The sequence below is a fragment of the Sciurus vulgaris genome (genome assembly GCF_902686455.1).
Source record: "Sciurus vulgaris genome assembly, chromosome: 3".
NCBI lineage: Eukaryota > Metazoa > Chordata > Mammalia > Rodentia > Sciuridae > Sciurus > Sciurus vulgaris.
The window spans coordinates 120748373-120771849 of record NC_136463.1 but is presented as its reverse complement, the minus strand read 5'-3'; the positions used below and the strand labels follow the sequence as shown (position 1 = coordinate 120771849).

Sequence of the window (23477 nt, the reverse complement as noted above, 5' to 3'; positions counted from 1 at the left end):
TGGATGATTTCATTCTTGACAGGTTTTGAACAGAGATCTTCACCTGGTCAAATCAGTAGAGTATCCAAGAAAGGAAAAATCTGGCAGAACATAAGGAAAACTTGCTGCAAGATAGTAGAAAACAGTTGGTTTAAGTGTTTCATTGGCCTTGTAACTCTGCTCAGCACAGGTGCCCTGGTAAGTGAGCACATAGGGTGAGTGATATTTTAATGGGAACAAATGTTTCATAATTCTGCTTTCAGAAAGTCACCCTGCCAGATTTCTTTTCCCAGAATTCATAGTATAGCACCAGTTTTCATATTCTGTAATTTTAGTTTTAGAGACTACAATGCATCATTTACTATGAATATAAAATTTAAGTATCAAAATTCAATCAATAATGTCATTTCAAAATATATGAGTTACAACAGGAAAAGGAAATAAAAAGAAATAACTGATTCTTCTGATTTTAATAACATTTTAATTGTGAGACAGCTTAATAATTTAGATGTCCAAAACTGCTAATATTTTGCTGGTACTCAAGTTCCTATTCAATAAGAGAAAGGAAGTATTATATGATTTTTAAGGGCCTTTGAACTGTGAATGTTATTTACCCTTTGACCTAACAGTTTTAATTCTGGAAAATTATCCTGTCGTATGATGTGTTGGGTACAATTATGTCATTTATTATTTCTGTTGAATCTATCTGCTATATTCTTACTGATGTAGTAAATACTTGGTTTCTGTTGTACTTTTAGCTATAAAAAGAAGGTAAATTTTTCCCACTATGAAGCATTTTTTCTAGATTTTTTAGTGTCACTTTTTTTTAATTTATTTTTATTGTAAACAAATGGGATACATGTTGTTTCTGTTTGTACATGGAGTAACAGCACACCATTTGGATATACATACATTTACATAGAGTAATGATATTTGATTGATTCTGTTATTTTTTCCTTCCCCACAACCTCCCCACCTCTCTTTTCCCTGTATACAGTCCCTCCTTCCTCCATTCTTGCCCCCCCACCCCCCCATTATGTGTCATCATCCGCAAAATCAGTGAGATCATTTGCCTTTTGGATTTTTGAGATTGGATTATCTCACTTAGCATGATATTCTCCAATTTCATCCATTTGCCTGCAAATGCCATAATTTTACTATTCTTTATAGCTGAGTAATATTCCATTGTATATATCTATCTATCTATCTATCTATCTATCTATCTATATATATATATATATATATACCACAATTTCTTTATCCATTCATCAATTAAAGGGCATCTAGGTTGGTTACACAGTCTGGCTATTGTGAATTGAGCAGCTATGAACATTGATGTGGCTATATCTCTGTAGTATGCTGATTTTAAGTCCTTTGGGTATAGGCCAAGGAGTGGGATAGCTGGGTCAAATGGTAGGTCCATTCCAAGTTTTCTAAGGAATCTCCACATTGCTTTCCAGAGTGGCTGCACTAATTTGCAGCCCCACCAGCAATGCACGAGTGTACCTTTTTCCCCACATCCTCGCCAACACCTATTGTTGCTTGTGTTCTTGATAATCGCCATTCTAATTGGGGTGAGATGGAATCTTAGTGTAGTTTTGATTTGCATTTCTCTTATTACTAAAGATGGTAAACATTTTTTCATATGTGTTGATTGCTTGTAGATCTTCTTCTGTGAAGCGTCTATTCATATCCTTAGCCCATTTGTTGATTGGGTTATTTGTATTCTTGGTGTAGAGTTTTTTGAGTTCTTTATATATTCTGGAAATTAGTGCTCTATCTGAAGTATGAGTGGCAAAGATATTCTCCCACTCTGTAGGCTCTCTCTTCCCATTGCTGATAGTTTGCTTTGCTGAGAGAAAGCTATTTAGTTTGAATCTATCCCAGTTATTGATTCTTGTTTTTATTTCTTGTGCTATGGGAGTCTTGTTAAGGAAGTCTAATCCTAAGCCAACAAGGTGAAAATTTGGACCTATTTTTTCTTCTATGAGATACAGGGTCTCTGGTCTGATTTCAAGGTCCTTGATCCATTGTGAGTTGATTTTTGTGCAGGGTGAGAGATAGGGGTTTAGTTTCATTCTGCTGCATATGGATTTCCAGTTTTCCCAGCACCATTTGTTGAAGAGGCTATCTTTTCTCCATTGCATATTTTTGGCACCTTTGTCTACTATGAGAAAATTGTATTTATTTGGGTTTGTGTCCGTGTCCTCTATTCTGTACCACTGATCTACCTTTCTATTTTGGTGCCAATACCATGCTGTTTTTGTTACTATTGCTTTGTAGTATAGTTGAAGTTCTGTTATTGCAATACCCCCTGTTTCATTCTTCCTGCTAAGGATTGCTTTAGCTATTCTGGGTTTTTTATTCTTCCAGATGAAGTTCATGATTGCTTGCTCTATTTCTGTAAGGTACATCATTGGGATTTTTAATTGGAATTGCATTGAATCTGTATAGCACTTTTGGTAGTATGGCCATTTTGACAATATTAATTCTGCCTATCCAAGAACATGGGAGATCTTTCCATCTTCTAAGGTCTTCCTTAATTTCTTTCTTCAATGTTTTGTAGTTTTCATTGTAGGGATCTTTTACCTCTTTGGTTAGATTGATTCCCAAGTATTTTATTTATTTTTTTTTTTTTTTTAGGCTATTGCAAATGGGGTTGTTTTCCTCATTTCCCTTTCAGCTGTTTCGTCGTTTGCATATAAAAATGCTTTAGATTTATGCGTGTTGATTTTATAGCCTGCTATTTTGCTGAATTCATCGATGAGGTCTAGAAGTTTTCTGGAGGAGGTTTTTGCCTCCGCTAAATATAGAATCACGTCATCCACAAATAGTGACAGCTTAAGTTTCTCTTTTCCTATTCGTATCCCTTTAATTTCATTAGTCTGCCTAATTGCTCTGGCTAGAGTTTTGGGGACAATGTTGAATAGAAGTGGTGAAAGAGGACATCCCTGTCTTGTTTCTATTTTTAAAGGAAATGGTTTCAGTTTTTCTCCATTAAGAATGATGTTGGCCATGGGCTTAGCATAAATAGCCTTTACAATGTTCAGGTATGTTCCTACTATCCCTATTTTTTCTAGTGTTTTGAGCATGAAAGGGTGTTGTATTTTGTCGAATGCTTTTTCTGTGTCAATTGAAATAACCATATGATTCTTATCCTTAAGTCTTTTGACATGATGGATTATGTTTATTGATTTACAAATGTTGAACCATCCTTGCATTCCAGGGATGAACCCCACTTGATAGTGGTGCACAATTTTCTTAATATGTTTTTGGATATGGTTTGCCAATATATTGTTAAGGATCTTTGCATCTATATTCATCAAGGATATTTGTCTAAAATTTTCTTTCCTTGATGTGTCTTTGCCTGGTTTTGGTATGAGGGTGATAATTAGCTTCATAAAATGAGTTCGGTAGGATACCCTCCTTTTCTATTTCCTGGAATACTTTGAGAAGTATTGGAATGAGTTCTTTGAAGGTCTTGTAGAACTCGGCTGAGAATCCATATGGTCCTGGGCTTTTCTTGGATGGCAGATTTTTAATGGCTTCTTCTATTTCATTGCTTGATATTGATCTGTTTAAATTGTGTATGTTCTCCTGGTTCAGTTTGGGAGGAGCATATGTCTCTAGAAATTTGTCAATGTCTTCGGTAGTTTCTAGTTTGTTGGAATACAGATTTTCAAAGTAGCTTCTCATTATGTTCTGTATCTCAGTGGTGTCTGTCGTGATATTTCCTTTTGCATCATGTATTTTAGTAATTTGAGTCTTCTCTTTCCTTCTCTTTGGTAGTGTGGCTAAGTGTTTGTCTGTTTTGTTTACTTTCTGAAAGAACCAACTTTTTATTTTTGTCAATTTTTTGAATAGTTTCTTTTGTTTCAATTTCATTGATTTTGGCTCTGATTTTAATTATTTCCTATCTTGTACTACTTTTGCTGTTATTCTGTTCTTCTTTTTCTAGGGCTTTGAGCTGTAATGTTAGGTCATTTAGTTGTTGACTTTTCATTCTTCTCTGGAATGCACTCCATGCAATGAATTTTCCTCTTAGTACTGCTTTCAGAGTGTCCCAGAGATTTTGATATGTTGTATCATCGTTCTCATTGACCTCTAAGAATTTTTTAAACTCCTCCCTGATGTTTTTTGTTATCCATGTTTCATTCAATAGCATATTATTTAGTCTCCAGGTGTTGGAGTAATTTCCTTTTTTTACTTTGTCATTGATTTCTACTCTCAGTCCATTATGATCTGATAGAACACAAGGCAGTATCTCTATTTTTTTGTATTTCCTAAGGGCTGCTTTGTGGCATAACATATGGTCTATTTTCGAGAAGGTTCCATGTACTGCTGAGAAGAAAGTGAATCTGCTCAATGATGGATGGAATATTCTATATATGTCTATTAAGTCTAGGTTATTGATTGTGTTATTGAGTTCTATGGTTTCTTTGGTTGGATTTTGTTTGGAAGATCTATCTAGTGGTGACAGTGGTGCGTTAAAGTCGCCCAGAATTATTGTGTTGTGGTCTATGTGATTCATGAAATTGAGAAGGATTTGTTTGATGTACAGGGATGCACCATTGTTTGGGGCATAAATATTTACTATCGTTATGTCTTCCTGATTGATGGTTCCCTTAAGCAGTATGAAATGTCCTTCTTTATACCTTCTGACTAACTTTGTCTTGAAGTCCACTTTAACTGATATAAGGATAGAAACCCCCGCTTTTTTACGGAGTCCATGTGGTTGGTAGGTTTTTCTCATCCTTTCACCTTTAGTCTGTGGATGTCTTTTTCTATGAGATGAGTCTCTTGCAGGCAGCATATTGTTGGGTCTTTCTTTTTAACCCATTCTGCCAGTCTACGTCTTTTGATTGAGGAGTTTAGGCCATTAACATTCACGGTTATTATTGAGATATGATTTGTATTCCCAGTCATTTGGCTTATTTTTGGTTTTTAAGTTTGAGTCCTTTGAGTGGTTTTTAAGTTTGAGTCCTTTGAGTGGTTTTTCTCTAAGGTAGTTCCTCCCTTTGCTGATCTCCATTGTTGTTTTTCATTTCCTCCTCATGGAATATTTTGTTGAGAACATTCTGTAGTGCAGGTTTTCTATTTGTAAATTCTTTTAATTTTTGTTTATCATGGAAGGATTTTATTGCATCTTCAAATCTGAAGGTTAGTTTTGCTGGGTACAGGATTCTTGGTTGGCAACCATGTTCTTTCAGAGCTTGAAATATGTTGGTCCAGGCCCTTCTAGCTTTTAGAATCTGGGTTGAGAAGTCGGCTACTATCCCTATTGGTCTCCCCCTATATGTAATCTGATGCTTTTCTCTCACAGCCTTCAAAATCCTATCTTTATTTTGAATGTTAGGCATTTTCATTATAATGTGTCTTGGTGTGGATCTGTTGTGATTCTGTGCATTTGGTGTTCTGTAAGCCTCTTGTATTTGATTTTCCATTTCATTCTTCAGGTTTTGGAAATTTTCTGATATTATTTCATTGAATAGGTTGTTCATTCCTTTGGTTTGTATCTCCTTCATTTCAAGGATTTCTGTTTGGTTGTTTTTTTTTTTTTTTTTTTTTTTTGGAGAATCTCTGTCTCTTTGTTGAAATGATCTTTTGCTTCCTGCAGGTGCTCTTTCACCTTATTGGTATTATCATTCATTGCCTGCATTTGCTCTCTTATCTCATCCTTTGCTTCATGAATCATCTTAATCATGTATAATCTGAAGTCCTTTTCTGACATTTCTTCTAACATACTGTCATTGGATTCTATTACTATAGAATCTAGATTTGTTTGGATCATTTTCTTTCCTTGTTTTTTCATGTTGTTCATGTATCTTCCGCTCTAGCAGTGCAGATCTGGGGTATTGCAGATTTTCCCTTATAGGCTTAGAGTGGCCCTATAGGTTTCCGAAACCCTTTCTTTAAGGGTAGATCAATATTAGCAGTGCCTAAATCAGACACTATGCAATCCTAGACCAAATAGCCCCTATGGGGACAATAACAAAATTGTCATAGTAAACAAAATGAGTTCAAATATTATCTTCGGTAAAACAAACATGTTTCCAATAAGGTCTGCAGTTTCTAGTGGAGGACAAAGAGGATGCAGAGGGATGTAGAATGTGGCTGTTAATGGAATAAGAAAAGAATATACAGAAGTTCTAGAAAATAGAAAGGGTGAGAGTGTAATCAAAAGAAATCAGATGTTAGCATGCAAAAAAGGGAGAAAGAGACTCTGAGGGAACAGGTAAACAAAAGGAAAAGAGAGCAAGAAAAGTAAAGAAATAAAAACTTAAAATTTTTAAAAAGGACAAAAAAGAAGATCTACTGTATAACAGTCATATACTAATGAAACCTCCCCGTGTTCAGTAGCCTGATGCACGAGAGGTACCTGACAGTGAGCTTAAAGCCTCCAGCAGGCATCGCAGGATGGGATTTGCCCCACCCAAATATCGGAGCTACGGCTTCCAGGATTATCCAAGATGGCCGCTCTGGCTTCCAAATGTGTTGGGAAATGGGGAGCTGCAGCTCAGGGGTGGACGTGGTCAGCTGGAGGTCCTGGAGACGGGATGCAGTTGGTCCAGCAGGGGTCCTAGAGGTTGGGTGTGTTTGGTGTGGTTGTGGGATCCTGGAGGCCGGGTGCAATCAGTCTGGGGTCCCTGTGATAGGGTGCAGTCAGTTGGTCTGAGGGTCCTGGAGGCAGGGAGCAGTCAGTCGATGTGAGGGCCCCAGAGGCAGGGAGTGATCGGTTGGGCTGAGGAATCCTGGAGATGGGGCTCAGTCAGTCCAGCCAGGAGTCCTACGGGGCCTGGCTGTTGTCTCAAAATGGCGGCAGTCACGTGTAATCAAACCTGCAGGTACTGTTAACAGTGAGCTTCCAGGCGACAGCAGGCAGCTGGTGCTCCACTGGTGGTTGGCGATCAGTTTGCTGACTGTTGTCGGACGATTGGGAGGTGAACCTTGCACGTTGGGTGATGGATAGGTGTAAGGCAGGCGATGGACAGGCGAGAGGCGGGAAAATGACGGATGATAGGTACCTGTCAGTGAGCAATCTCTAGTTTCACTTTTAAATATATTTTCTTACCCATTATTTTGTGCACATGGATTTATTCTTATGAGACTGATCCCTTGATCATTGTGAAATGCCCTTCTTCTTTAGTTATGTATTTTATTGTTAAGATAAAATTTGATTCCCTTATATGTGAAAGAGGTTTTAGAAATTGTATTATGCAAATCCTTAATTTTTTTACCCACAGGCTTTTGAAGATATATATATTGATCAACGAAAGACTATTAAAATCTTACTGGAATATGCAGACATGATCTTCACTTACATCTTCATTCTGGAAATGCTTCTAAAGTGGATGGCATATGGTTTCAAAGCCTATTTCTCTAATGTATGGTACAAGCTGGACTTCATGGTTGTCATTGTATGTATTTTACAGAAAAAAAAAAATTGAAAGCTATTTGATTTACTCTTATTTTTACTCTTCCTGTTCTCATTCTTTTACTTCCTTTTAACTCCTGTTTTCCTCTCTGTACATTTTCAATGACCAACATCCTGTCTTTCTCTACCTGCAGTGTTTAGCATCTATCCTTATCTCATCATTCTAAAATTTTAAAAGTTCAGCACTAAGGCTCCTGGATGATTGTAATACCTATGAACCCACTGCTAACAGAATGGATTTGTTGCACAATATCTTGAAAATATCTGCTCCCTAAAGCAACTGGAAGTTCTCATTAGGATCACTGCAGTAGATTCTAAATTTGTGTTTAATGAAACAAATGACTTCCCATTCTATTGCCAATGGCCGAAGCTCCTCAGTCTACAATTAATGACTTGCAATAACTGACCTCTTGTCTTTTAAATTACTTCTTACAAATTAACCCTCTACTCCATTTAAACTGCACTATATCAAAACTCACCTTCCCGCTTTCTAGCCATTGTTCTTACATGCCTACATCCCTCTGTGCTTACGTAAATGACTCCCATGCTTCAAAGCCTAAACAATGTCCATCTATGCTGGCTTGAACATTTAGAAAATATGAAGATATAATCAACTATAATCATAGCTCTATCACCTTGCTCAATTTTGATTAATATTTCTCAAATCCTTAATCATTTTTATCCATACATATTTACTTTTAAAATTACTTTAGTACCTAGTTTCACTTTTTGTAATTTGTACTTTTGATTTAATAATATTCATATCCTTCTTGAGACATGACTTCTGAAATCTTATTGTGTATATTGTATTAATCATAATTACACACAGATGAATATGTGAATATATGCCAAATCTTGTTTCAATGCATACATTGTACACAAATACTGTATTACAAATAATTATAAAACTGCTTCTTTAATTTTAAATTTAACAATGTCCTTAGGTATCTATTCCTTCATCATAAAGAATATAAAATACGTAAATATCTCAATGTTGTTAGTTTTGTGTTTGTTTGTTTTGTTTTGCTACCATGGATTGAACTCAGAGTCATTCAGCCATTGAGCCACATCCCTTCCTTTTTTGTATTTTATTTAGAGTCAGGGTCTCATTCAGTGGCTTTGAACTCTCCATCCTCCTGCCTCAGCCTCCCCAGCAACTGGGATTACAGGCATGCACCACCACACCTGACTCAATATTGTTATATGCTCTTCATTACAGAAAATAATTTTTTTATATTTTTAAGTGATTTTAACAATTATTTTGTTATAATTTATTCTGCCAATAATAACATTTTGAAATATATATTAAAATATTTCAAAGTTTTATTGGCCAGTTTTGTATTGTTTTTATAATAAATGCGAAGTTCATTTTACATATTATTTAAATTAAAACAGTCATATTAACTCTTTTTAAATATTACAGGTGTTTTGTCTTAGCTTATTAGGCAAAACTCGGGAAGATCTAAAACCACTAACTTCCATTAAATTCCTTCGTGCACTCAGAGTTCTATCTCAATTTGAAAGAATGAAGGTAAATCTAAAGTTTCTAAACTGATATATGGGTTTTTATTTGAGATTACTAAATTTCTGTGAATTAACCGACTTTGTTGTCTTTTCATCAATTTCAATACAACAAAAACCTTATATTCTAGAGCATGAAAATAGAGGAGAATGTGTATATTTGTTATGGTTGTTCAGAGTTTAGGTTATTATTGCTCATAAGATGTGAAAACTAATAAAGCTGAGCCAACAGGACATAACCATTGAGAGGGAAAATATTGTTTCAAAAATAGTATTTGTAGTGGGGTACTGGGGATTGAACTCAGGGGCACTCCACCACTGAGCCACATCCCCAGCCCTATTTTTTTATTTTATTTAGATACAAGGTCTCACTGAGTCGCTTAGTTCCTCACTTTTGCTGGGGCTGGCTTTGAACTTGCAATCCTCCTGTCTCAGCCTCCCTAGCTGCTGGGATTATAGGCATGCACCACCACATCCAGCTAAAAACAGCATATTTCTAACTCAAATAAGTAAATATTAGTGAAGTTGTCTCAATTTTTGAAAATGTAACTGTCAGAAAATGAAACTTTGATAGCTAAATTTTTAAGGTGAGAATATTGTACACACAAAGTAGTTATTTAATAAAGGAAAGCTTGAATTCTAAAATAAATAACTTTCAAAAGTCAGACATCACTAATTATTAATTTTTACTTGCTATCTCTCCCCCACTTCCATGTTAAAGACTTTTCTAACCCATGTGAATAGAACTAATAGATTCATCCATATAAAATGTCCAGGGTTCCATCTTTTGCACCTGTAATAGAAATCCCATATGACAACCTAAAAAAATCAATGGAGACTATGAACAACATGAATAGTATAAGTATGCAAATAAACAGTGGTCAATTGTGTGCAGAAGTTAAAGAAAATTCCAATTGTACCTTTTGTTTCATATTTGCATATATATGGGCTTTGTATTTTTATTTATGTGAATTACTTAACATTAGTCTCAGTACTTGATTAATAATACCCACTATTACACCTTCAATACTATGATAGAACTGAATAAGGAACATGTTTGTGTTTACGCTGCATTATCTTTGTAATATATATACTTTATCTTAACATTGAACTGCCATTTGTTAAGAAACCATAACACTAAATTCTTTGCACTTGATCAAAAAACATTTTTACTTCAAAATTGAAGTGAGAAATTCAAATAGAAATAAATATAATTTGAAATATATATTTTTAAAAATCAGACATTTTAATAGTAACATCTTTATATGAGTGTATACATATATACACATAAGTAACTCATAAGCATTTGCGTATGTTTTTTGTTGGTTCTGGGGATTGAATTCAGGGCTTCTCACATGCTAGGTAAGTGCCCTATTACTAAGCTACATCTCCAGCTCCCATTAATTATATTTTAACATATATGCTAAGTATGTGATTGATATTATTTTTATAATTCATGTGAATTTTTGGTTGACTCATTATAACAGGTCTTAAGCCTGATTATAACAGGACTTATGTCTGATCTATCTATTCCTCAAATGTATTTTATTTACTGAAGTTTGGGAAGAAATAGTTTATGTAGCAAATACAGAAAGATTCTAATTATCATATACCTATAACACAGTATAACACAGAAACACAGTATAACTTATGAAACAGATTTTATTAACCATATCATGGAGGTTTGCAATATGGTAATATTTACCTGTGATTTTAAACCAAATAGTGGAAAACAAGCAGAATTTTGTAACTATAACAAATTATATGTGTAATTAGAAATTAAAGTAACTTCACATTTCTGATCTAAAGTTTGCATGTTCATTTTTTTATGCTAGGTTGTTGTGAGAGGTTTGATAAAAACAACTTTATCCACTCTGAATGTGTTTCTGGTCTGCCTTATGATCTGGCTGGTATTTAGTATCATGGGAGTACACTTATTTGCTGGCACATTCTATGAATGCATTGACCCAACAAGTGAGGAAAGGTTTCCTGTATCTGAAGTCATGAATAGGAGTCAATGTGAAAATCTTGTGTTGAATGAATCCATGCCATGGGAGAATGCAAAACTGAACTTTGATAATGTTGGAAATGGTTTCCTCTCTCTGCTTCAAGTAGTGAGTATACTTTTTGACTTTTTTTTTAATCAATTATATGTTCATCCATATTGTAAGTTGAATGTCAAGGACAAAATATGGACTAATATTACATTCAGTTATAAGATATTTTAGCAATAACTATTTAATGCATAAGTGTTATGGGACATACTATACTTTGATGTGACAAAGGTGACAGTTGCCTGCCCAGTTGGGAGGAAGAAATGGAGAGAAGGTAGTGTTGAACAGAAATAGCAGGTGTTGGCCAAACCTGCTTCCACCATCACTGACTGGTCACATGACTACAATTCTTTGGTCCTGTTTGAGTTGCTGTTATTTTTATTCCATTTAGTAGTTTTAGAAATGGCTACTCAGTAAACCCAGTATCTAGCAGATATTAGGTTGTGGACATTTCTTTCTTATTTATCTCAAGAAAATCACATATAACAGCTACCAGTAACTATGGCTTTTGGCAACATGTATTTGTTTACCATACAATTCCCTATTTTTTCAGTGTTCATAGAAAATTGAATTGTACTTTTTATTTTCCATGAAACATAGATTTCCCTAAGAAGTAAATATATCTTATTTTTTATAGGCAACATTTAATGGATGGATCACCATTATGAATTCAGCAGTTGATTCTGTTGGTGTAAGTACCATTTAATCTTAAAGGCATTTTTAAGATTCAAGCAAAGTCATTTTTGCAACTCAAGTACAAGATACAGGTGGTAATTTATAGAAATTAAATTTTTTTCAGGTTGGGTATTTCATGGGCAACAAAATCCTTCCAGAAATATACATAATGAATGAGATCCAACAGGCCCACTGGAGGGATTGCCATATTTTGAAACAATAATTAAATCAATCAAATAAACAAACAAAGCATTTTTCACCAGAGAACAAAGAGAAAATATTACCTTGAATAACGTTCTTAGATTTTCTTATCATAAATTGTTTTATAAATCTCAGGTTTTCAAAAATTATTATCAATATTTTACTAATTTTTTAAAATTTCAATTTTAGGTAAATATGCAGCCTGATTTTGAGTACAACCTCTATATGTATTGTTACTTTATCAGCTTCGTTATCCTTGGATTATTTCTCCCTCTGAGTATGCTGATCAGTGTTATTATTACTAATTTCAACAAGCATAAAATAAAGATAAGTATAATATTATTTTATTGTTCATCAATGACTGGAAAAAAAATTTATAAAAATGCCCTGATTCATTTAATCAGTTTTGAGTTTAGCTCAATGTCATTTTTATTTGGTATATACACCAAATATAACAATTCCTGATTCCTACATTAGCATAACATAATTCATTTTATATATTTTGTACAAGCTTCAGAAATTAGCACTAGAAACACAAAAACAACTCAGCCCTAGATGATGCAATGAAGAAGTCAGTACAAGGTACTTTTGGAATAATAATAAAAATACTTTCTGATAGCATCTATAAATAAAAGCAACATATAAACATATGAAAATAGATATTTGGCAAATTCTCTTTATCCTTGCTTATTAAAAGGCACAAATAAGCTTTCCTTTTATCTACTGAGTTCAGCCATTCTTAGTAAGTCTTCTGAAAAGAGGAAAGGCCTCAGTAGAATGAAAAGAGAAAAATACGATTGGCTGCACACAGGAAATACACAAAAAGATTTTTCAGTATCACTCATTGCCAGAATTATGTTTTATACGTACTTTTGTGAAAAGTTGGAAATGTTCAAACATGATTTAGCTCCTCACATTGCCTTTTGGCAAAGTTAGATCAATAATTCTCAAATTTTCTATAAGGGAAAATTTTGATTATATGTCATTTTAATATCTTTTTCTTTCAATTCTTTACCAAGGAGGCTCAAATATCTTTATAACAGTAAAACAGAGGAAACAATACCGTAAACTGAAGAGGCTGATGTATGAAGACTCCCATAGACCAGTACCTCGCCCAGGAGTAAGAAAAAGTCTAGATCTTTATTTGAAGCTTCAAAAAGATTTACTTTATTATATTTTACAAAGGAAACTGTGCTTCCAAAATTATTAACAAATTCTTTTGATGATATTTGTAAAATATATTCCTTAACAAAGCCTTTAAGGACCATATTTTTGTATGTGCATTGTTTTGACTACACACTGTAGTTTTAGTTTGGCAAAAATTTATACTCTTGTTTGTTTTCCTAATTATTTTGGGAGGAAAGCTGTAGAATCTAAAACTATGAATATTTATCCTACTAATAAGATTATTAAACTTATTTTCTTTATTCACAGAATAAGTTCCAAGGCTTTATTTTTGATTTGGTAACAAATCAAGTTTTTAATGTTATCGTCATGGTTCTTATCTATGTCCAAGCAATAACCATTATGATCCAAAGTGATGAACAGAGTCAACAAATGGATACAGCTGTCTACTGGATCAACTCAATTTTTGTTATGTTGTATACTATAGAATGTATACTGAAACTCATCTCTTTCCATTGCTACTACTTCACAATCATATGGAACATTTTTGATTTTATGGTGGTAATTTTCTCCATTACAGGTAAGATTTGCTTTGTTACAATTTCACTTGTAGTAATACCAGTTCAAGAAAACTCTCATAATAAATGTCTTATCTTAAGAGATATGTTCTCTTAAGCGAAAGAGGTAGGGATTTTTTTTTAAATTTACAACAGTAAAACCTCACATTTTTGCTTTCATACATATGCACACGCCTAACAGGTATAAAATCTTGAAGAATACATTTCTTGAACCAGTGACATAGACTTCATATCACAAACCACCAGATAAATGCTTGATTATACATTCAGTTTAAAACTGCATCCATTTTCCAGATTGACACTTAAGGATCTTTATGTGTTAGAATGATATGACTTGTCAAACTCACTGTTGTTCTCTTTCCTCTAATAGTAAAAAAAAAAAAAAAAAAAAAAAAAAAAAAAAAAAAAAAAAAAAAAAAAAACACTGTTTACTACTTTAACACATGAGAATTTTAGGTTTTAATGAATTTTAGGTTTTATTTCCTGGTTTTCTCTTACTTTGGAGTTCTCAATTATTTAACATTTTTTTGTTTATCTTTTTGTGAATAAATATTGTACTATATGTGGAAAGTACAGTGGTCAAAAAGATGGGTATAATTTGTTCATAGTCTATTAAAGGCTGCACATAATTGAATAGTGCACTTAAATGCTGTGCTATTAAGGTTGGTAAAGAAGGCTCAGGACGCTATAGCAGCATAACAGGGAGAAGTACCTAAACAGTAAGTAGAGGTCAGAGAAAACTGTAAAATTCAAATAGAAACCTATGGATAAGGAGGTAGTCAAGCAAAGAATGTAGAAGCAAAGTGCTTCAGGCAGAAAAAATGTTTCTTTATTGTCTATTTCTCCATGTCACACTCATGAGAATGTAAACTCCATGAGACTGGGGACGATATTTAAGAGTTTATTGTGTCAAGCACTGTTCTATGTATTTGTTGTTAGAAAATGTAGATAAATAATCTGCCCAGTTGTACTTCCAGAAAATTCAGTCAATAAGTGAAATAATGCAACTACTTATTGAGAAAAAAGTATAAGAACTTGATAGAAGAGTACATAAAGGCAGGAGGGGGTAACAGGAAGAAAACAGGTGAATTAAAGAACTAAAGAGCCCTGTAAGACTGAAATGGAAGTCACTTAATCAGAGAACCAGGAAAAAACAACATAACCGAAAGAAAACTAAGTTTGAGATTTCAAGGTGGTCAAGTATCCAGGGTCAAGAACGGGGTTATAAATGTGGACTACTACTGAAGTTAAATGATAAAAAACATGATAAAAGTTGGAAAGGTTGGAGACCCAGAGACTGACCTTTGAGCCAGTTGTTGTAGAAGATTCTGAGGTGAAACAGAAGCGACCCAGTTACTGAAGTCTTCAATGAGTATAAATGAAGCGCACTGAGTAGATTTCAGAGCCAGGGAATGGTAGAAATGGTGTACTTGAATGATGTGACCCAGAGTTTCATAAATCTATTCTATGTTTTAACTGAAAAATAATGGGAAAGAGAAGTGTCTGGAAATCTCACTGCAAAGCTAGAAAGATGCTATACCATCTTTCTTCCCTGAGAAACATGGAGTTGAAAGGGGTGGGTGATGAGCTACATGCACTTGAAATTAGTGCCTGGAAAATAATGTCATAAGGATAAAGTCAGATTTAGAAAAGAAAAGGAGTTTTCAAATTTAATGGTAAGAATGTGAAGATATTTGTTTACAATTAAATGATACTTCCTGCATAAGATGAGTTTGGGAGATTGAGGAGAAATGAGACTTTGGGTGAGAGTGGAAGATTCTCTAAAACACTGCAGAGAAAGGAGGGGGTGGCTGGAAGAAGGTCACCTGAAGTCATGACCAAGTTTAACAGCAGTGTGAGGCAGGATGTCTCCTGTCAGCAAGCATTTAGAAACTGTTCAGGATTCTCCCCTACACCACCTCAACACAAAGCAAACCATCCCTAAGTACCAAGGAAAGACTTCTTTATTCAGTTCACACTTCAGCTCCTGGGATTCAAATACACCTTATCAAACAAATAAATTGAAATCTGAATGCCAGACATTTTTCTAATTATATTTATCAATTATGTCTTTATAACTTGCATTATAATTATTTTAAATGTCTGTAACTGGTACCAGATTACAGAGTGTTTGAGAATAGAAATCATGTCCTTCATCTTTGCATGTCTACATGATTCCTTTATTAGCCTTCAGTGGAAAGTTGGATTGAACCAACTTTCTTGATCCAAAAGTAATCAGGAAAAAACATATGACTAATGTCCTACATCATGAATTCAAATCATCTGTGATTCTAGAAAGACTTGATACATAAAATTCTTAAGATGATAGTTCACGAGAATTCTCTCCAAATTTTCCTAGGTACACTTATCATTAGCACCATTAGTATATGACTAATCCCCAAACTTTTCATATGCTGATTAACATGAAGGATTAATAAAGGAGTAACAAAATACAGAAAAAAGCAATTAAAATTAAAATAATTTTTGTCCCTCCAAATACACTTGTATTTGAACAATTTTATTTCATCTTTTCTCTTTTCCCATACCTAGGACTGTTACTGCCTATGACAGTAGGATACTACCTTGTGCCTCCTTCACTTGTTCAACTGATTCTTCTCTCTCGGATCATCCACAGCCTGCGTCTTGGGAAAGGACCAAAGGTGTTCCATAATCTGATGTTTCCTCTGATGCTGTCCCTCCCAGCATTGTTGAACATTGGTCTTTTCATCTTCCTGATTATGTTCATCTATGCGATCTTTGGAATGTATAATTTTGCCTATGTGAAAAAAGAAGCTGGAATCAATGATGTGTCCAACTTTGAAACGTTTGGCAGCAGCATGCTCTGTCTTTTTCAAGTTACAATATTTGCTGGTTGGGATGGTATGCTCAATGCAATTTTCAACAGTAAATGGTCTGACTGTGATCCTGATAAAATTAACCCTGGCACTCAGGTTAGAGGTGATTGTGGTAACCCTTCAGTGGGGATTTTCTATTTTGTCAGTTATATCCTTATAGCATGGCTGGTCATTGTTAATATGTATATTGTTGTGGTCATGGAGTTTTTAAGTATTGCTTCTAAGAAAAAAGCTAGGACCTTGAGTGAAGATGATTTTAGGAAATTCTTTCAAGTGTGGAAAAGGTTTGACCCTGATAGGACACAGTATATAGACTCCAGCCAACTTTCAGACTTTGCAGCTGCTCTTGATCCTCCTCTTTTCATGGCAAAACCAAACAAGGGCCAGCTCATTGCTATGGATCTTCCCATGGCTGTTGGAGACAGAATCCACTGCCTTGACATCTTACTTGCTTTTACTAAACGAGTTATGGGAAAAGATGCGAGGGTGGAAAAACTCCTCTCGGAGGTAGAATCAGGGTTTGTACTAGCCAACCCTTTTAAAATCACGTATGAACCAATTACAACTACTCTGAAAAGAAAACAAGAGGCAGTTTCAGCCACCATTATTCAGCGTGCTTATAAAAATTACCGCTTGAGGCAAAATGACAAAAATACATCAGATGTTCACGTAATAGATGGTGACGGAGATGTTCAAGCTGCAAAAGAAGGTATCTATTTTGACAAAGTTAAGGAAAAATCAACTATTCAAAGCCAAATCTAATCACATTTATCACCTCTTTACTTTCTTCATATATCCCTCAAATGCTAAAAGCTTAAGGAATTAAACATCAGAGAGAGTAAAGATAGCTATCAATTGTTTACACTTGGTGGAAGTTAAGCTTCTGTTCACAAGTCTTCATGCCAAACCCACTTTTTCACCACTATGTGTTCAATGTAACCAATCTATCAAGAAAGACAGTCCCTAAATATTGCTGCAGTGGAAGTAGGTAAGTGACCTTTTGACAAACCAGTGTTTTCCCCGCATAGCTCCTTAGATGTGTGCCCATGCTAGAGGATGGAGGCAGGTGGTGGTAAAAATTAGCAACCAAGGAGGTGTCCTTGTGTATTTCACTTCTGCTTTAATGGGCTTCTAGTAGCCCTACCATGACTCTGTTACAGGTAAAGAAGGGCTTTCTTAATATGGGATGGTGTTTTAAAACTAGTGAAATCCTACAGGCCAAAATTAAATCATCAATTTGCCTAAACCAATGCCAATTGGGTCAAGGGAGGGTGCAGTTATTTAGGAAGTGCCTTTGAAATAAATCCCAGAGACTCTCGAGCTAATTAGATCCATGTTTGTGAAAGACTGGCTGAAGCCCTACCTTCTGTTTTTGTTTGTTCTTGTTTTCTTTCTTTCCTTTCCTTTGTTTTCCCCGCTTCTGCCCGGACACTGGTAGTGGAGATTAATGCTGTTCGTTGTTCTAGTTCCTGGTTTCTCATCTCTTTGGCTAATTCTACCTAAGCCCCAGCTCTTCAGCAAAATGGATTCATAGAACAAGAAACATCCATGAAACTGCTGTTATGGCCTACATTTTCATCTCACACTTTTTTTTTTAGGTATACACTTACTAAAATGATATCATAAGTAATACATTAATGAACTCAGCACTGCCTTATTATAAAACTGATATTTTTTCCATTAATCCTTAATATAACATTGAGTATGTACCATTTGGCAAGTACCATTTGGCTATAATATGGATTAGAAGAGCTGAAGCCTACCAGTATGTGTAGGGATTTTTCTGTGTCTTGATCTTAATTGGGAAACTAAGCACTTCAAAGTGCTTTTCACTGTACTTATATCCTCATAGCTTAAAGAAAGGAAATCATCATTCAAACTCTGAGTGCTGTGAATTAGGAAATGAGAGTGTAAGTCATCCTTTTATAGCATGAGTATATGCAGTTAGTTTCACTTACTCATTTCTAAGTATTTTGTTTTAATTTCATCATGTACAGAAGTACTCTGTAAAACACTTTATATTTGAGAAACTTTTGAATTTTAAACATCAGTTTTCACCATTGAAATTATTCTGAGTTAGAAAGATTTGGTTTTGGAGTTATTCATAAAAGAGTAGTCATTTACATCCATGTAGTTCAAGAATCTGATATTTACCCCATTTGTATGAAAGCTGATTTCAGTGTGCCTATAAAGCCCTAACGGAGTAAAAAGGAAAATCTGTATACTGTTGACTTAAATAATGAGCTTTAAATATATAGTACGACATTGACTATTATTTACATATTGGTAATTGTATTTTATTATGAATGCATGATCTTGAGCCTTAACAATTATGTTTTTGCTCCTCAGAAATTTAATAACCTTACCAAGATGCCTTTGGGGGGACCCCTAAGTAAATGTAATTTCAGGGTTCATTTTTTCTATATATATTCCTTTCCTTTCTTCTCTTGCTCTCCATCCCAAGATGGGGTCCAGAGAGCAATCGGTGTTGACTTATAACATGGCAACAGCTGGTGCTTTACTGAGGTTTTTATGCTTTCCATTTCTTGGGATGCTTTAATATGGAAATTGCTTCAGAAACTGACACTGTATTATAACTTGCTTCTATAAATTCCACAAAGACCAAAAAACTGATTTAAGTCTGAAAGTTATCGCTTTTACTTGTAAACTGTGTTTGCCAGTAACCTTCCAAAAACTGTGTAAAGGTTTATTTTTAACAAAATATTACAACATAGTCTACTTTTTACATACTATAGAAAATAATAAAGACAATATGTTAACCACAGTAAGATTTGTTTGTTTGTTTTTTATTTGATAAGTCAGATTGGCAATTTTTATGGTATCACAAAAAATAACCTTTACACAAAAATCTTTTATTCAGTCTCAAAATTTAGGACTAGAAACACTTAGGTTTCCTTGAAACACACTTAATTTTGTAAAGTAAATGTTAATATACTTACCAGGGCCCCTATACATTGACAAAATGTACAAATCAATCCTCTTACCAAAATCATAACTTCAATATTACTAGCTATAGCTCAAAATTATTAAAATTCACTTTATAGAATACTGAATTAAATTTATTGGTGTGCTAGTTATCAATTTGTTTCTTCAAAAAATTTTATATCTTCTTTATTAATAAGTATGATATACTTGAAATGTTTTTAAAGATAACAGTGATAGTTATTATTTACTCAGCTGGGAGCTATGTCCAGCCTTGTGCTAAGCATTTATCATGAATGAAGAAGTGACCACTCTCAGTTTATAAATCAAAAACAATAGGCTTAGAAAGGTTATAACAGCTTTTATAAGACACAAAACTTGTAAGAGACAAAGCCAGGACACAAAATAAAGTTCAGTTTCAGAATTTAATGGGTTACTCTCTCTCTCGCTCTCTCTCTCTTTCTCGCTCTCTCTCGCCTCCTCCAACCCTTTTGATCAAGGGAATTTTAAAATGTAAAGAAGAGAAGCACAAGGGATAAAACTACAGAAGTCTTTTTCATCCAACCTAGATTAAATGCTAGATACTCAACCTAGATTAAATGCTCGATACTAGGCACAAACTTAGAGTTTAAACTCAAATAGAAAGACAAATCTCAGATTAAAGAGCTAACTGTCTATGAGGGGGAAGCATAACCCTGCAACTGGTTACAATAAATGGTAATTTTTATAGTATTGGTCTGAATTGCAATACATATACATGAAGGATTGGTGAGTACTACATTGGAAATTGGAGATAAAGTTAGTAAAGTGGACCCCTGGAGAAAAAGGAAGATTTTTCTTAATTAGTGAGTAGTTTCATTCCACACTGAGGGACTTTTACAAAGAGTCCACCATGGAGATGACACCTGGGGTTACAACTCAGAGTTCTTCCTACTGGAAGATAGAGTGAGGAATGCAAAAAGGAGGAGATGAATCTTGCACCTCAGAGGTTAGTAAGAAAATTTGAGCAGAATTACTCTGGGCACCCCAAATCCCTTCTCAGACATACTTAATTTTCCTGTTGGTTCTTAAATTCTCTCCTCCCTCTACTGGGTGTGCATTCTCAGCTACATGGTCAATAATGAACTTCATCAAATAATTGAGTGTTAAATCCACAAATAGGGATTTGTTTCATCTTTGGTAGGTGAACCATAACTTTCAGGATCAGACATTATTCATCTCCTTATCTGGATGTAAACCTTTATCTTCATTGACCTAAAAATCACATCTGAGCTCATAGAATTTTCTCTCAACTCCAGCCCTAGTTTCCATTAACCATCCAGTTGGCCCACCACCACTGTATTCCTGAATACTAGTATAGGCCAGGTGAAAGTGTTCAGTTGATCTATATGTTCAGAATTCAAGTTCTTGCAAAATTCCATAACTATCTTTCCTTTTCTCTTTCCCTTTTTTCTTTTCACAAAAATCTTTTGAGCACCTCCTAGGAATTCAGCACACCAATTCAGAGATAAAGGAAATTGCCCTTTTCCTTAAAAGATCCTTTTTTTACTGTGACAGGTAAAATATATTGGAACAATTTGTTTAATTCTTTCCTATAATGGAAATCTTCACAAGAAGGTAGTGGAAAGTCTTACTGAACTTCATGGGAAAGCTAGGACTTGAACTGAGTTCTTTAAAGGATGGGATGTTTTCAGGGAACATAATGAAGTTGAATTTCAATTCAAAGTTGAAATACTAGCAAATACAGAGGTTTAAAAAACTGTTAATAAAAATTATGTCTCTTAGCATGGTTTTGATTTGCATTTCTCTTATTTCTAGAGATGTTGAACATTTTTCCATATGTTTGTTGGTTGCTTGTAGATCTTCTTCTGTGAAGTGTCTGTTCATTTCCTTAGCCCATTTGTCGATTGGGTTATTTGCATTCTTGGTGTAGAGTTTTTTGAGTTCTTTATAGATTCTGGAGATTAGTGCTCTATCTGAAGTATGAATGGCAAAGATTTTCTCCCACTCTGTAGGCTCTTTCTTCGCATTGCTGATAGTTTCCTTTGCTGAGAGAAAGCTTTTTAGTTTGAATCTATCCCAGTTGTTGATTCTTGCTTTTATTTCTTGTGCTATGGGAGTCCTGTTGAGGAAGTCTGGTCACACCAATTAGAATGGCGATTATCAAGAATACAAGCAACAACAGGTGTTGGAGAGGATGTGGGGAGAAAGGTACACTCATACATTGCTGGTGGGGCTGCAAATTAGTGCAGCCACTCTGGAAAGCAGTGTGGAGATTCCTTAGAAAACTTGGAATGGAACCACCATTTGACCCAGCTATCCCACTCCTTGGCCTATACCCAAAGGACTTAAAATCAGCATACTACAGAGATACAGCCACATCAATGTTCATAGCTGCTCAATTCACAATAGCCATATTGTGGAAACACCCTAGATGCCCTTCAATTGATGAATGGATAAAGAAACTGTGATATATACATATATATATATATATATATACACATATACATACAATGGAATATTACTCAGCCATGAAGAATGATAAAATCATGGCATTTGCAGGCAAATGGATGAAATTGGAGAATATCATGCTAAGTGAGATAAGCCAATCTCAAAAAACCAAAGGACGAATGATCTTGCTGATAAGCCGATGATGACACATAATGGGGTATGGGAGGGGTTAGTGTTAGGGTTAGAGTTAGGGTTAGGGAGGGGGGCAAGAATGGAGGAAGGAAGGACTGTATAGAGGGAGAAGAGGGGTGGCAGGGGTGGGGGGAAGGGAAAAAATAACAGAATGAATCAAACAACATTACCCTATATAAATTTATGATTACACAAATGGTATGCCTTGACTCCATGTACAAACAGAGAAACAACATGTATCCCATTTATTTACAATAAAAAAAAAAGAGGAAAAAAATCATGTCTCTCTTCTTGTAGGTTCATGCAAAAAGCACTCACGGTCAAAGAGGGTAACCCTGGAAGTTAGGGTGTATTCATATGAGGGGAAAAAATGTTGAAAACTCAAGAACATTAAGGTTGAGATACTCAAAAGCACACTTTAAGTGTGTTCTATCAGACACCAACCAAGACTATCTTACATGTTGGACTGCCCATATTGGCAGTCAACCACTTTTTAAGAAATATTTTTGAGAATAAATATACTAACAACAAAATTCTCCCCATAAAGTGCATGATTAAATGATTTTAGAATATAACAGAGTTGCACAGGCATCACCTTAAACTACATTTAGAATATTTTCATCACTGTTGACAGTCACCCCTAATTCCACCCTGCCCCCAACCCTAGGCAACCATTAATTTACTTTATAGATTTACCTATTAGAGATGGCTTACATGTGTAGAATCACACAATATGTGATTTCTTTTTGTGACTGGCTGCTTTTGTTTAGCATAATATTTCAAACTTCATCCATGTCAAAGCCAATACTTTTTTACTGTTGAATAATATTATTCTGTGTAGTGATAGCATACATTATTTTGTTTATTCATTCATCACTCAGTGGACATTTGGGTGGTTTCCACATGGGGCTATGATGAATAATGCTACTATGAACATTACAGCACGAGTTTTGTATGAAAGCATGTTTTCTAATCTCCTTGCTGCACACGTAAAAGTGGAATCGGTAGCACTACATTTAATTACTTGAAAATTTCTGTTCTGCTTGTCAAAGTAGCTGCACCATTTTACATTCCTAGGAGAAATTATGAAAGTTCCAATTTTCCCCATCCTTGCCAACACTTGCAATCTATATTTTGTTTGTAACCATGCTATGAATGTGCCATATTTCATTATAGTTTTGTTTGCATTTCCCTTGTGGCTAATGATATCGACCACATTTTCATGTTACTCTTCATCTATATATATCTGTTTTGGAGAAATGTCTACACAAATTCTTGGCCCATTTTAAATTTAGTTTTTTGTTTTTCTATCATTGTTTTTCATACAGTACATACGTATCAGATGTCATATTTGCAAATATTCAAATATTTGCCTATAACGTGTCATGTACTCTTTCTTGTGTCTTTTAATACGTTAATTTTTAAATTTTGATGAAGTCCAACTTTTGCATATGATTTTAGTATTTTA

The 23477-nt window shown here is 34.6% G+C and overlaps 1 protein-coding gene across 4 annotated transcripts in view; it reads left to right on the top strand.

Moving 5' to 3' along the window:
- SCN7A (sodium voltage-gated channel alpha subunit 7) overlaps positions 1-19208 on the top strand; it is an 84443-nt gene extending 65235 nt beyond the window's left edge. For 2 of the 4 annotated variants that reach the window (XM_079134425.1, XM_079134427.1), the window contains 9 exons: positions 23-177; positions 7224-7397; positions 8838-8945; positions 10771-11049; positions 11627-11680; positions 12055-12192; positions 12881-12985; positions 13300-13570; positions 16119-19208. In XM_079134425.1, the coding sequence (XP_078990551.1) occupies positions 23-177; positions 7224-7397; positions 8838-8945; positions 10771-11049; positions 11627-11680; positions 12055-12192; positions 12881-12985; positions 13300-13570; positions 16119-17185 (2351 nt within the window). In that variant the 3' untranslated portion in view covers positions 17186-19208. Of the gene's footprint in view, positions 1-22; positions 178-7223; positions 7398-8837; positions 8946-10770; positions 11050-11626; positions 11681-12054; positions 12197-12880; positions 12986-13299; positions 13571-16118 lie in introns of all 4 variants that reach the window. The other 2 variants (XM_079134428.1, XM_079134426.1) reach the window with 2 other exon arrangements.
- The last annotated feature ends 4269 nt before the right edge of the window (positions 19209-23477 follow it).